A 12,264-nucleotide genomic window follows, 5' to 3' on the forward strand; every position below is an offset into this window, starting at 1 on the left:
CTAGCTTGACTGAATCACGGATTTACAGAACAAGGGAGTAATATCTAATCCAGTAAGGCTAAAAAGGTAGTTTAGGTCAAGCTGTGTAGGACTTTAAAAGGTTAACAGGAGAGTTTAACTTTTTATGTTGGAGGTAAGAAGGAGCCATTGGAGTATATTGAGTAAGAGAGTGACTTGGTCAATTCTACATTAGAGGAAAATCAATTTGGTTGCTATGTGGGATGAAATAGAGTCAGAAAAGACAAGCTAATCTAGATGAAAGATGATGAGGGCCTGAACAAAGAAAGGTAAATGGCTGAGCAAATGGAAAGAAATGGTCAGGTGTGGATATCTGTGGAAGTAAATTTGATAAATTGTGGCAGCTTTTTCAATATGTGAGCTTAGAAAGAATGTGCATTTCAAGTTACTGCTAATAGAATGAACCTGAAAGATTAGAAGGATGGAATAGTGGTGCTTTGGATAAAAAAAAAAAAAAGGAACCAAGGGATGGATTTAGGAGAAAAGAATTCTGATTCGGTGTGGAGCTGTTGGATTTAGCATGTACCCAGAACATTCTTGCTTTTTAAATAAAGTGAAAATTTATAAAGCTGTTGCAGTTAAATGAAAAAGACAGATCATAAGGACATCCTACAAAAAGCAAATGAGATAATTTGCATAGTTGATTTAATTACCCTTAAATAACAAATATCTGTTATTTTATAAAATAATGATCATCACTTTCTGTAGTTCCCATGAGATTGTAAGCAGAATTGTTGTAGAAGATTAAGATGTTTTTTAAAAATTCTATGAAGAGCTTGAAAAAAATTGTCCAAAATAAATCAGTCTTTACCTTAAAATTCATCATCTCAGTGCAAAAGTGGTCACAGGAAAAGATGTCAAAAACTATGTTGGAAAATTAAATTTAGGATTAAGATAATGATGGCTCAAAGATTTATATAGTACTTCCATATATTTCCTCTTTTTGAATGGAATTGGAAGGCACTGACTTGCAACAAATAAAATCTTTATCAGGAAACACCTTGTTACTGAAAGAGTATGGTTTCTGAATCCACTATGTGCAATCAGGTCATTAACAGAACAAAGATAAAAATCAAAAGTGAGAAAGTCTTATCTTTTCATCTCCAGCAACATGGCATATTTAAATAAGCTGTTAAATTACAGGAAAAAAATAAAAATGAACAAAAGTAAAATTGTTTTTCATGATTATCACCATTTTAAAGTGTTTTATAGTGAAAGCCTTTGAGAATTGTAAAGGACCTCAGTCCTTTAGTGCTATGTAGGGTACCATATACTAAAGTGGGTTACCCTCATTAATATACTTTAGAAGCAGTTATAAGGCAGGGGAATCCATCACCTCTCCTAACAGCCCATTCCACTTTTGGATAGCTCTGTAACTTTTATGAGTTTTGTTTTGTTTGTTGTTGTTGGTTTTGTTGCTGAGACAATTAGGGTTATAAGTGACTTGTCCAAAGTCACACAGTCAAGAAGCATTGTGTCTGAGGCCAGATTTGAACTCAGATCTTCTTTCAGGGCTGGTCTATCATCATACCAACTAGCTGCAAATACTTATCTGTATCTTTTTATAATTTATAAAAATAAAAGCTGACTTTAAAAAACAAAAATCAAACAGCTAGTCTTATTTTTTTAAAAAGAAAGGTAAACCAAATTTTCTATCAAAAATTTCAAAAGTTCATTTCACATCAGTTATAGACAAAGTAAAAGAAACTTGTAGGAACTGTTTTGACTAATTATGTATCAGTAAAACTGATTACTTAGATGAAATGGGAGGATACTATTTTTAAAAATATAAACACCCAGGTTAGCAGAAAAACTACATTGCATATGTAACCCAGTATCAAATAAAAAAGCCACAGATGAACCCCCACAGAAGGAAGAAAAACTTAAGACCAGATTGGTTTATAAGTTAATTCAATAAAATATTCAAAGAATTGTTAATTGCAGTATCAGTGATATATAAAAACAGAAAAGGCTCTCTTTCCAAACTTTCTTTAATAGAAATGCTGTCTTAATTTGTAAATCAGGGAGGGATAGATAAAGCAAGGTATAATATCCCTAATGAATATTGATGCAAAAATATTACAAAGAACCTATTTTTTAAAAGATTATATGTCTTGAACAAGTTGGATTTTTACTGAAGAATAAATAATACAGAATTTATTCAGTATGATGAAAACCATACTAACAACAAGAAGAAAAATCATATGATTATATTGTGAGTTTCAGAAAAGACAACAAAATTTAACACCTATTACTATTTTGTTTTTTGTTTTTTTAAAACAACATAGGAAAGTATAGGAACAAATGGACCTTTTCATAATATGATAAAACAGTATCTAAAACAAAGAGCCAATCATTTTATGTGATGAAGCATACGTTTCTTTCTTTTAAGGGCAAAGTAGTGTTTATTATCATCCCTGCTATTTGATATAGTAATGAAAATGCAAAAAAAATAGCTGTAAAACAAGAAAAAAAATGAAATTAATATGGACTTAAGTAAGCATTGGCAAAGAGGAAACAATTATTTCTTTTGCAGCTAATGTGATTGGTATATTTAAAAATCTTATAAGTAAACAAATTACTTGAAATGAAAACGCTGTCTTCTATCTAGATTATCTCTGTTATCTTTTTTGTATGTACAAACAATATGTATTTGTTTACATATTTTTGTCTTATTAAATTGTAAGCTCTTTTAGAGGAGGAATTGTTTTTGCCTTACTAATAACCCTGTCATTTGGCACAGAGTTTGGCTTATAGTGGGTGCTTAATAAATGCTTTCTAACTTGTTGACTTGACATGATTAAAAAAGAAGGACCATTCATGTAGCAAGCCAACATGATATAATGGTACTCACAATAAAAGTGTATTAGGTGGACCTTCTTTGAAAGACTTAAAGTAAAGATAAGTATGACTTAATAACATAAGTTTTTACAATCTGTACCAGTTGTAAAAATGCACAAAGATCTATTGAAGCACCTTACATCTTAGTAGCTCTTGTTTATAATTGTTTGGCCTTTGTATAAAACTCATGTTTGTTAATTATTGAATTGCTGCTATGAAATATCATAATAAATAGTTTTTATTATTTAGTCTTAAATAAGGTTTCAAATAATTGTCTTCAAAATTATACATGTTTTTCCTATTGAACAGTTATAGTTAGACTTCTAGAAGAAGTGTATGTTCTAGTATTTCTAAAAATTATTTCCAAATTATATTGGAATCCACAAAATTAACTTTCAGTATTAATGTTAATGCTTCATATTGATTTTGTCATAACAGGTTGGCTGCAATCCCAATGAAGATGTAGCTATTTTTGCAGTAGACTCCTTGAGGCAATTATCAATGAAATTCTTAGAGAAGGGAGAGCTTGCGAATTTTCGATTCCAGAAGGATTTCTTAAGACCATTTGAACATATAATGAAGAGAAATAGGTAATTATAATCAGCTATTTCAGAGAAATTAAAAAAAAAAATACCACCATATTATTTGCTAATTTGTTACAGCATTTTTAAAAACAGACTTCCTTTCATAATATTTTCTCAATATATATCTCAACAACTTATCTTTTAGGTCTCCTACCATTCGGGATATGGTTGTACGATGTATAGCACAAATGGTTAACTCTCAAGCTGCTAACATTCGCTCAGGCTGGAAGAACATCTTCTCAGTATTTCACCTAGCTGCCTCAGATCAGGATGAAAGTATTGTGGAGCTTGCATTTCAAACAACAGGACATATTGTCAGTAAGTACTGTTTTAATGTTATAGGAAAACTGTTAATGCATGGAAATACTTGTATCCCAAAAGTCTCAGTGTAGTTTTAAGCTTTAGTAGTTTAAATAGCTTATACAAGGCTTATGTTCCCTTATGTAGTTTGGTAATATCACTTTCCAAAGTGTATTTTCATGTAATTTAATTATTTACTTTGAAAAAAAAAGAAGATACATCAAATAGAAGAATTGCTACAATGTACTAGACCAGCTGAGCCATCTAACTTAAATTATATTTGATAAATATTCTTATAAGGCATGTTTTTGTAGGATACTTTGGAAATTGCCTTTTATAATATTATTTTTACATATGCAACCTTAATATTAAAAATCATAGAAGAGAACCATCATATATACCTCTCAAGTATGAGTAGGCAATATTTTCTTTAACTAACAAGAGATAGACACAGTTCTTTTTTTTTTTTTTTAATATCTTTTTATTTTCAAACTACATGCAAAGATGGTTTTGCAAGGGCTTTGTGTTCCAAATTTTTTCCTTCCTTTCTTTTCATTTCCCTTCCCTACATAGCAAGTAATCCAATATAGGTTAAACAATATATCTTTATTTTTTTATTCAATCTTTTTATCATCTTCAAATAAAATAGATCTAATGCCTGCTTTTGAGAGTATACATTGAATATGAAACTTTTTGAAATTTTTTTTTCCCAATGTAAACTTTTGTTATTATTGCTAGAAACTAGCTGGCATATATAATCTGATTAATGATTTCAATAATTTCATTTTTCTTTCATTTGAATTTAGGATCAGTATTATTTAGAAATACCTAGTAAATTAAGAAAAGTAATCCTGATTATTATACTTAAGATTTTACATGTCTCATCTAGCCAAATTAATTTTAGGTAGTTTATTTTGTCATCATGTCCTCATGTTATTCCTTTTTTCCCAGAAGGTCAGGGAAATGTTATAAATGTAGCAAGAATTTTTAAAATAATATTCATATAGAAATTCAGGGGGGGTTTTTTGTTGTTATTGTCAGGATACCTTTAAAAACAAAAATCATTGCTAAGATGTATTTTTCTCATGTTTCCCTTGATTTATTTCAAACTGCTGAGTAAGATTAAAGTTCACAATTTAATGAATCTTTCTTAATGGATCCTAATTAAAAAATGATTCTGCATTTAGTACGGGGCATGCCACATAGTAGGCATTTAATAAATGTTTATTGATTGGTTATTTGTAGCAGTGTTGCATTAGCATATTTTAATGTGTTTTTGTCATATTTACAGATTAGGTTTGTGTCTGGATCTTTTAAAACTTACTCAGAAAAGTTCTTCAGCTCAGCTTAATCTTGTTCATCCAGTCCTTCATTGGAAAATATTCTAATTCTTTTAAATTATGACTTTATTAAACAGCAAATTTCCTGAGCTAGTTTCTGTGTTTCAAGGGCCATAGAGATTGATCCCCAGTTTTTTATTCAAGGTGTAAGAACTGGTCACCCTTATTAAGAGCAACAAAATCAGACTTAAGATTTTTGATCATTGCTCACCTTTCCTTCCAAGGAAGAGCAAGCTACATGCTAGGAAAGTAAAGAACAAGGTGTGTAGAGTATGCATGTTTTGGAGCATAGTAATTTTCCTTGTAGTTTGAAAATTGCATCTGTAAATGTTTTACTATTACTTTTTTCCCCCTTTATAGCCATTGTATTTGAAAAGCATTTTCCTGCTACCATTGATTCTTTCCAAGATGCTGTGAAATGTTTGTCTGAATTTGCATGCAATGCAGCCTTTCCAGATACAAGTATGGAAGCAATTCGTCTTATTCGCCATTGTGCAAAATATGTATTTGACAGGCCGCAGGTACAGTATCATTTAATGACAAATTTTGAGTTGAAAACACTTTCAAAGATTAGCAGACTAAAGTGAACTGAAATTATGTTTTGAAGTTAAAAAGACAATTAAAATGCATTTAGAACACCATAAATAATAGTGACAGTGATAATCATTTGATAAGTAAACTATATTATGATTTGCAAAATACTTTACAAACATAATCACCTTTGTTCTGTAAAACAAATGATCCTTTAAACCTCTCCTTTTTTTTCCCAAAGAATTGAAATGAAGATTTTACTGCCATCCAACAGTATTTTTTTTCCAGATTTATTTGAATGGAATACTTTCTGGGTTTGAAAATTGGCCTTTTGTTTTATTTTGCAGCATTTTAGGGTAGTTCAAGGGATATTCATCAAGATGTATAGAAATAACACATTTTTATTGTACATCTTAATAAAATTAAATATACTTTAAATCTAAGTAATACTTTATAATTTTCAAAGAACTTTCATGTTTATTATATAATTTAAATATGACAATCACCCTGTCAAGGTAATAGAATGATCCTCATTTTTCAGGTGTGTAAAATGCCATACAGATTTGTTTGGAGTTACGTTTCTTGTTGACCTGAAAATCTACTTTTTATTCATGAAGAGCTTTCTCCTCCACTAGATGGCTTCATTCTCCCACTTTTGTTTTAAACAAATGCGCACTTTTGAATAGCATGTTGATTTATAACATTTTTTGCAGATAATTTTTCAGAACCAAGAAATACTAACATTAGGAGCATTGAAATATTTTAATTGATTTTCCTATATTTTGTTTTGTTTCTTAAAGGCTTTCAAGGAATATACAAGTGATGACATGAATGTGGCTCCTGAAGACAGGGTGTGGGTGAGAGGATGGTTCCCAATTCTCTTTGAGTTATCATGTATCATCAATAGATGCAAATTAGATGTAAGAACCAGGTAACAATCAGTATTTGTAATTAAAACTTAGAAGGATTTATTTTACGTTTTTTTCCATTTTCCCTAGTACAATAGGTAAAAGCTTAACCTCAATTTGTCTAGACCTGAAAATTCATTTTAAATTGAATGAAAGAATAAAAATGAGAGTTTTTGATTTATTGATTTACTCTCATTTTTATTATTTCATTCAATTTAAAACTCTTGACAGCTGACAATTAATTATAACCCACTTCAATTTGTTTTTTTCAAAATTTGAAAAACCTTTCTTGGCTATTAAATTGAAGCAGCAAAATTTAGAATGCTAATAATATTGAATCAGTAGGTATTTATTAAGTGCACTATATTTAGTACTTGGCACTTTAGAAAACACTGAAGTTATAAGATAAAAAGGACTCCATAAGGCACAGCTTCTGCCCTCGGGGAGTTTATAGTATAATTATTAACATAAGAGAATTCATGAAACAGTAAACCATTCAAATTTTTTTTTTTGTAAAACTCCTCAACTGTCCATTTGTATACCAGAAATTTGGCTTTAATAGAAATTCTGTCAGTAGATGGGGAAATAAAATGAAATTCAAAATGATAGGTATTGTTATCTGAGAATGATTCCAATACATTTGGCCAGGAACAAGGGTAATAATATTTGTATAAATATAAAATATGGGATTTGATTTATTACTTATCTCCATGCATGCTATTTTTATTTTTTGATTTCAGAAATGTTCTATTTAATTTTTTAATCAAATGTGTGATTTGTGTAATTATTTAAATATATTTTTCTTAAAGAATCTATAAGTAATTAGTTGTTAATTCTACATCTCAGTGCCTTCTGTAAAATAATAGGTTTGGATTAACTGATTTCTAAGATTCCTTTTTAACTCTTGAATTCTGATAATTCCCACATTAGTCATATAATTAATGAATTATATATACATGTATATGTGTGTATGTGTGTGAATAGATATGTGTGTGCGTGTTTATATATATATAATATATATATTAATTATATACATAATCTCCTATACCCAGGGCAACATGCTAAGCATTAAGTAGAAAAGAGACTACAAAAATATAAGGAACTTATACTTGGGAAGATAGTTATCCTGAAAAACAATAAAGAGTACAAATAATAGAAATAGTAAGTAATATGGTAGGTCAGAGGAGGGAAGAGGTCATTTCTGGTTATTGGTATATTTTTACAAATATAAATGGAAAGCAGAATATTTCAGGAAGAGGAGGAGAAAGAAATTATAGCTGGCCATGAAGAAGGTGACAAGATGAGAAAATGAGATTGGTATCAAATAGAATTATCCAAAGGATCAGTAAGAACTGTGAAAGCGTTAAGGATTTTGTTTCAAAAGGTATGGAGAATAGGAAGAATTGTCTTATTAACTTTGAGAGTGAGCGATGTTTATTTTCTGGTCTGATCAAGTAGTGCAGGCTAGTCTCTCTCTTAGAAGAGACAGGTAAAAAAATTTAAAGGAGTTCCCCTCCCCCAATTTCTAGGTCATTAGGAAAAGGGAAGGAAGGGCTTCAGTTTGAAAACAAAGGGTAAAAAAAGATTTGAGGAAGCAGAAGGGTATCTTGCTTTGTCAGGAGATTGGAGAAATAGAAGAATGTGACACAGGAGAAAGGAAAGATGACCACCAAATACTTGGAACTAACTGAAAGTTATGAGACTCTTCCTAAAGAGGAAAGGGCTGGACTCTGTTAGGAGGAAGAAACTACTTGTCCTCCAAGAAGTGATGCTCTGGATCCACAGTAAGAGATATTCCAGTAAGGATGAGAAGAAAAGGTGAGTAGTGATTAGTGACTCTTTACTGAGAAGACCACATTTGAGAAGCCTGCTATCATCCAAGGAAAGTATTGAGGAAGTGACAGAGAACCTTCTAAGACTTGCCAAATATGATGACTTGTACCCACTTCTGGCAATTTAAGAGAACATAAATTATACTTTCAGAAGAATTCTAGAAAGTTTTGATTATGAAGCAAACAGTAGACAAGGAATTGAATTCATTAGGATCAAAGTAGTATTTTCATCACTATTGCCAAGAGAAAGTAAGGGATTCAGAAAATAAATGCATATTTAACAAGTGATCAGATATTTAAGAAGATAATGCTTGAGAATGCAATTTATTTCTGGGCCATAGCTTAAACAAAAAATTATAGCTTCTAATAAAGGTAAGAGCTCATAAGACCATATTTTCCTGGAGCCTTGCAAATCTAATCAAAAAGGGTGAGGAAAATGAAAAGAAGGGGAAGGAATAAGAATGTGGAAAGGTTGAGGAAATCAAATAGTGTTTTGTATTAAAAGGTAGAATTTTGAGGAAATCCAGGAACAGAAGGAAAACATAGAGGGGAAATTGGTTAAATATCAGCTGAAGCAGTGACAGAAGCTATTTTTTGTTATTATAGATCCATGGCATCAGAAAAGGGAACCTAGAGTTCTAACCCCTTCACTTGACAGAAGAGAAAACTGAGGTCCTAAAGATTAACTTGGCCAAGGTTATATGCAAGTTTTCAAAAACACAAGAATTCAATTCATTTCAACAAACATTTATTAAGTACCTCCTTTGTGCCAGGCACTATGTGGGCACTGAGACTCCAATTACAAAAAGAAAATATTCCCTGCCCTCAAGTGCTTTTATTCTTCTGGGGATAGTGATAACAGGTAACAGATAAGTATAAAAAAGAAATACAAATACTAGTTGGTTAGAGAGTTTGGGGAAGGGAGGGAGGCAGGGAATAAGAGTACTTGCAACAAGAAATATTACAAAAGGCCTTTATAAGAGATAGTTTTAGAGATCAACTGTTAAAAAAAAAAAAAAAAACAATAGAGATTCTCGGAGAGATACTATTAAAATCAGGAGAAGAACATTCCAAACATGAATAGAGAGCAATCTGGATAAAGGCAGAGACATGCAAAAATGGAATGCTGCTTGCACTAAAGAGAAAGTTGACTCATTTGAGTGGAATGTTGAGTGCATGATGGAATAATGTGTTATCAAATTGGGGAAAAAATTCATTTGGAACCAGTTGTGAAGGGCTTTAAATGGCAAAACAGAAAAGTTTGTATTGATTCTACACTCATTAGGGAGCTCCTGAAGCTTCTAGAGCAGATGAATGATGTGTAATTTTGAGATAATTAAGAACTGATGAGAACACAGAAAGAGAATGGAGCGGGCTCAGGACAGAGACCTGAGATCTCCCTACACAGAGGGAACTGTGCTTTGGGCACTGAAAAAGAGAATCAGAGAACATGATAGAATACAAAAACTTTAGAAAAGGGAAGAGTTAACAGACCATATAAATAGATCAAAAAGGAGGAGGGCTCGGAAAAGGACATTGGATTTGGAAATGAACAGTTTCAGTCAAGTGTTAAAGTGTTGAGTAGAAAATGGGAAATAAAATTGAAGCAGTGGGGGCAGTTTTCTTCTAGAGAACAGGGTTTAGAGAGATAGGACAGTAGCTTGATGATAGAAGAGAGGAGAGAAGAAGAGTTTGAAATGATTCTATGTAATGCTGTTATTACGTAAGAAAAAGGTAAAAGAACTAGTGAGCAACAATAAGGATCCATTTAAAATTAGGTAACAAAAGTGTGGTGGATTCAGACAAACATGGTTGTATATCTTGTTCTAGAGGTAATCAGCAACAAAGGAATGAAACACATGAGACAGATGGTGGGATTAATCCACATTGGGGGTTTAAATGAGCATATGCAAGGAATTAAGGGTTTCCAGGTTAACCAAGGTAGTGTGAAGTTGAGCCGGTTAACTATAGTGTCAAAATTTTGAAGGTAGTTAAGTAAGACTTGAGCTAAAGTGATATCATGAGAAAGAGAATAGTAGAATAAAGAGAGGCAACTAAGTGGGAAAGTAGGTAGAACTCTGGGTCTGGAATCAGGAAGACTCATCTTCACAGATTGCTTGAGATAGAGGGGAAATGTTGGCTGAGAAGTAAGTTTGAAAGGAAATGAATAAGTAAATTGAACTCTATAATTAAACTGAGGTTGAGGTAGAATGAGTCAAGCAGTAAACTCCTTAAGAAAGGAATGACCTAGAGGGCCACAAATTAATTGTTCCCAGAATCTTCTTATATAAAATACTTTGTTTTGCACTTAATCCTTATTAAAATCTAATCCTTTCATGTATTTTCCATATTCTTGAATTCTACTTTAGAGTTGATTTGATTACAATTCCTTGAGTAAGAATAAGGATAGAATGAAGTGAAGGGGGAAAAGGTCTGAGTTTCCTACTGGTTACTGATGGCGGGGACTAGTTAAATTACTCCCCCTCTAATCATTAACAAAGGCTATTCTGCCACAGGACCCAGTTCCTAACTTAAAATTGAATTTTCTTTTTTCTTCCCAACTGTGTGTATGTGTTTATATGTAGTATCAGAATCTGTGTGAAGGCCATGATCTATCTTGGCCTTTAGATCAGGTTGCTTGGTCAAGAGGGGGAAGGAACAATGCCAAAATTGGAAGTGGTTTTTATGATCTCATGGACAATGCCTCCAAGTAATACAGATTACAGTCCATTTCACCCCTCTCCTTTATTTTTAACTCTTCGCTATATCTTCCCATAAATTCTTACCTAAAATGCTTAGTGTCTTCCTCTAGATTTGTTAATATTATGTGAATATCTTTCTTTCTTTCTTTTCTTTCTTCTGTAAGGTAATGAGAGTTAAAATGACTTGCCTAGGATCACAAAGCTAATAAATGTCAAGTGTCTAAGACCAGATTTGAATTTATTTTCCTAACACCAGGACCTTTACTTTACCCACTGCACCACCTAGCTGTCCTTATATGATTATCTCTGTACTTAATACTTTTTTTAAAAAAAAACTTGTCTTTGATCGATCACCTTGACCAATAAGATTATCATATCTCTAGTCGTGGATAGAATGTCTCCCTTAAATGAAATCTTAGTTTTTATTAGCTTTTTTCTTCCGAAATAAATTGCTTTTTAACCATTTTCATTTATGGAGTAGATTCTTGTACTCATGTATGCAATTTTCATAAAATTTCTCTTAAGATATCAAGATTTTTTTAAAAAGTGCACAAGTACAGATGAGAGTTTGTATAATTAAATACTACAGTTGCTTATCTGAAAGATAAACTGGTAGATTACAGATTTTATTAGAGCTGTATTTTGTGACATGACACCTGAAAAACCTAATATAGTTTTAGGCATTATGTACAGGATGTGGAAAATGGTAATTCCACCTGCTTGCTGGTCAGATCCCATCAGGTGTGTATTCCTAAATACATTTTAGGAAAATCAGAGAGCGTCTCAAGAAGGATAACCAGAAGATTGAAAGGCCCTTGAGATCTTAAGATTATCATTTGAAAAAATTGAGGATGTTGAGAGCATAATAGCTCTTTTAAAATACTGAATTACTGCTAGATGGAGAAGGGAGAATAAATTCATATTTCTTGTCCCAAGAATTTAGAACTAAGCAAAATGTGTGAAAGTTACAAAAGCAAATTTAGATCCTACAGAAGGAAAATCATAACTAACAGCTATCACAAAATAGAGTGGATTGTTTTGGAAGTGAGTAGATTCTTTCAAACTGGAATTCTTCAAACAAAGCCTTGAGATTGACTATCTTGTAAATAAATTTTAATTCTGGATTGATTGGATCAGATGATCTCTATGGTTTCTTCTATCTCTTGAGATTTGAAGAAAAAGAGGGATTGGAAGACAGCCAATACAAT

At 31.6% G+C, this 12,264-nt stretch overlaps 1 protein-coding gene across 2 annotated transcripts in view; it reads left to right on the forward strand.

Moving 5' to 3' along the window:
• Window positions 1–12,264, forward strand: part of ARFGEF1 (ADP ribosylation factor guanine nucleotide exchange factor 1) — a 151,714-nt gene that overhangs the window by 104,266 nt on the left and 35,184 nt on the right. Inside the window, exons 26-29 of one of the 2 annotated variants that reach the window (XM_051970076.1) lie at window positions 3,298–3,449; window positions 3,589–3,761; window positions 5,444–5,604; window positions 6,415–6,545. In XM_051970076.1, the coding sequence (XP_051826036.1) occupies window positions 3,298–3,449; window positions 3,589–3,761; window positions 5,444–5,604; window positions 6,415–6,545 (617 nt within the window). The remainder of the gene's footprint in view (window positions 1–3,297; window positions 3,450–3,588; window positions 3,762–5,443; window positions 5,605–6,414; window positions 6,546–12,264) is intronic. The other variant, XM_051970077.1, reaches the window with a different exon arrangement.

This window comes from Antechinus flavipes, chromosome 1 (genome assembly GCF_016432865.1).
Source record: "Antechinus flavipes isolate AdamAnt ecotype Samford, QLD, Australia chromosome 1, AdamAnt_v2, whole genome shotgun sequence".
NCBI classification, from domain to species: domain Eukaryota; kingdom Metazoa; phylum Chordata; class Mammalia; order Dasyuromorphia; family Dasyuridae; genus Antechinus; species Antechinus flavipes.